At 36.4% G+C, this 3,011-nt stretch overlaps 1 protein-coding gene across 1 annotated transcript; it reads right to left on the reverse strand.

Annotated features, from left to right (window-relative positions):
• Positions 1 to 235: 235 nt before the first annotated feature.
• LOC131066196 (uncharacterized oxidoreductase At4g09670) lies at positions 236 to 2,108 on the reverse strand. The gene is made up of 2 exons (XM_058000893.2): positions 1,564 to 2,108; positions 236 to 1,008 (listed from the first exon to the last, which is right to left on the reverse strand). Exons 1-2 carry the CDS (start codon positions 2,026 to 2,028, stop codon positions 391 to 393), a joined length of 1,083 nt encoding a protein of 360 aa, XP_057856876.2. The 5' UTR covers positions 2,029 to 2,108; the 3' UTR covers positions 236 to 390.
• Between the last annotated feature and the right edge of the window lie 903 nt (positions 2,109 to 3,011).

Consider the following 3,011-nt stretch of genomic DNA (forward strand, 5'->3'; position numbering starts at 1 on the left):
CCAGGTCTTGTTTTTCATTGTACTTAGCATAGATCTGAAATTGTTTGATCTTCTACTATTAAAGAAAATCAGAGTTAAATAGAATCCCATGGTAATTAAAACAAGACGTCTATACACTAGAGTAGCGCTTAATCTTAATTATACTGTACAGTACATATAGAACTTTGATTCTCAAAATAATCGGTAAAGACAGAAAATGGAAAAATCTGCACACCGATCTGGTTGCAGCCTCATATGAACATAAAGATTTATATGCATTAAAAACATAAAATCGAAGACAATGAAGAAATGTCCATAATAGTAAAAAGAAATTTAGCTTAATTCTTTAGAAACATGGTTTTCATTTGCATTGTACAAAAGAGAACATGTTGAAAAGTTCATTAAAATACTTCACAGCGTAACCGAAACCAAGCCTTCCTGGATAGATTCATTTACAGCATTCAGCAGTATCTGTGTTTTCCTTGAAATGGAGGGCCATAGAGAATCAGGCTTGCCTCCAGAATCTTGGATTCCCTTAACCAGCTTCCCAAATTCTTGAACCATCATAGTTTCCTGTGGAAACTTTGTTGTAACTATATGCTCACTGGACCTCGGGCCCCAACCACTGCTTATTTCCTTGTGCTTACCAGTATTTGCAGAAGAGAAAAATGATGCAGTGTTCTCCTCATAAGGAATTACAAAATCATGAAGACGCATATTTCCTTTGGACCCAAGGAAACTTAAATCCATTGTCATAGGAGAATGAAATGAACAATTAAAAGTTGCTACCCTCCCATCTTGCCACGAAAAAGTAGCCCCACAACATGTAACCACTCCACCTTCATTCAAAACAGGCCTGGGATGTGCAATCACACTCTGAGGCATTTCGTAATCATTAGCCCATAAAATTGCCCTAATACAATACCATCCAACGTCACCCAACGCACCAAGTGCATCCAAATCTGGCTTAACCCGAATGTCCTCCTCAAAGAACTTATCTGAACCGGCATATGAGAAAGTACTCTGCACCTGCAAATAAACCATGGAAATGCACTCTTCACTTGTTGCAATGTTTCTAAACTGCAAAAGAAAGGGTAATAATCTATACCCACATCACTATTTTATTCTCTGCAGAAAAATCAATTACCTTCGAACAAGCAGATGTAGAAAAACAAATCAAATTGACTGCATGACACTCGTATTTATGCTATAATCCAAAGGAAATGAGATAAAAATATAGGAGTGGATTCTTTCAAGCGGGAAAAATGTTGTTAATATGGATTACACGCGAAAAACAAAATGTCATGACAAATACCCAGATTTCAGAACAGGGCGATATGCTAAAACCCTGTAGAAACATAAAAACAAATCTATGACATGAATTATCAGATAGTAGGAAAGGGTTATGCTTGGGTTTAATAGAGAAATCTTATTGAGACCAACCTTATTGAAATAACCAATATAATTTTAGAAATACTACTTCAACAAACCAAAATTTAGAATGTATTGTTTAACATAAAATATTGAGGAAAAAAATCAATTTACACTATAGTATTAAACTGAGAAAAAGATTTAAGTACTTACCAACTTGAGATCTCCAAAGAGGTCTGGATTTTGAAGAAAGGCCTTCATTTGGGGAGTTCTCGGATGGTGCATCCACATGGTGCCATCCATGAACTGGACTCCATTGTTATTACAAGCCTCTATGATGATATCGAGGTCTTCAACACAAAGTGCAGGGGGCTTCTCCAAAAGAATATGTTTCCTCTTGTAGGCAGCCTTGAGAGCCCATTCGAGGTGCAAGGATGTAGGCAGAGGAATATACAGTGCATCCACACAGGGATCATCCAAAAGCTGCTCATAGCTTCCATACGTCTTTACTTCTGGAGGTAAGTTGTTAGCAGAGGCAAAAGCCTTGGCCTTGTCAATTGATCTGCTGGCAACTGCATACACTGAGGAAGTTGGAGAAATTGCAATTGCTCTCACAAGTTTTCTGGCTATGGCCGCACACCCCAGGATTCCAAACCGTACAACTTTCTCATCTGCCATTTCTGCTGGATCACAAAACCTTTTGTGGATGTGTGTGTTAGGCTACGCAACTTCAATACACATTCCCAGGTGAAAGAGCGAGCGGGTCCCACATGTGAGCAATCCATATGAGTTGACGACAATCCATCATTTGTTTACGGGCGGAGTTCACGGGTTCCCTTCCACAGGAGACAATTGATATTATTTTTATGATTATCTTTAAATTTTATTCTTGATTGTCTAGAGCTTTTGTAGCCTTCTGCTCTCGAAAGCTCCATTGTCCCGCATGCAATCATAGACCCCACCGTTTGATGCCACTGATATGACAATATTTTTTATTTATTTTTAAATAGCAACCGTCAGATTATAGACAATTGTAAGCCGATGAATCATAAGTCGAGAAATCTGGGAAAATCAACCTTTAACTTCAAACCTGGTCTATTGGCTACAACAGGAAAAGGGTCTATTTTCATTTCAAATTTTATTTTCAATTTAGTATTATGTCTTCTATTATTGATTGTCTGAAGTTGGAACAAATAGCACAGGAAAACTGGTCTCATGACATGTTTTAAATTTGGGAATAAAATTAGTAATCAATTTCTTCGATGCAAATATTATCAAGTTAGTGATTAACATTTTAAAGAACTATTGAAGCTTCATGATCACACCAAATTTATTTTCAAGTAGTTTTCATGATTTTTTTCTTTTTCTTTTAATTGAAAAAAGCTTAAAAAAATTTATTATAAAAGAATAACTGATTATAAAAGACTACTCACTGACATAAAGACAACATAATACAAAGATTCCTCTACACTAACCTAGAAGGAACAACAACATCAAACAAAGACAATGCTGGACCAACTAAAATGGAACAGCTAGAGTGAACAATGACATTGCAGAAATGATATATCAGCACTGCGATATCATGTATGAGCTTTAATGGTTGAGGTCAATATCATAGGCAAGCTCTACCCAATGACTCTATGGAAGAATTTAAAAAAGCT

Source organism: Cryptomeria japonica, chromosome 10 (assembly GCF_030272615.1).
Source record: "Cryptomeria japonica chromosome 10, Sugi_1.0, whole genome shotgun sequence".
Lineage (NCBI taxonomy): Eukaryota > Viridiplantae > Streptophyta > Pinopsida > Cupressales > Cupressaceae > Cryptomeria > Cryptomeria japonica.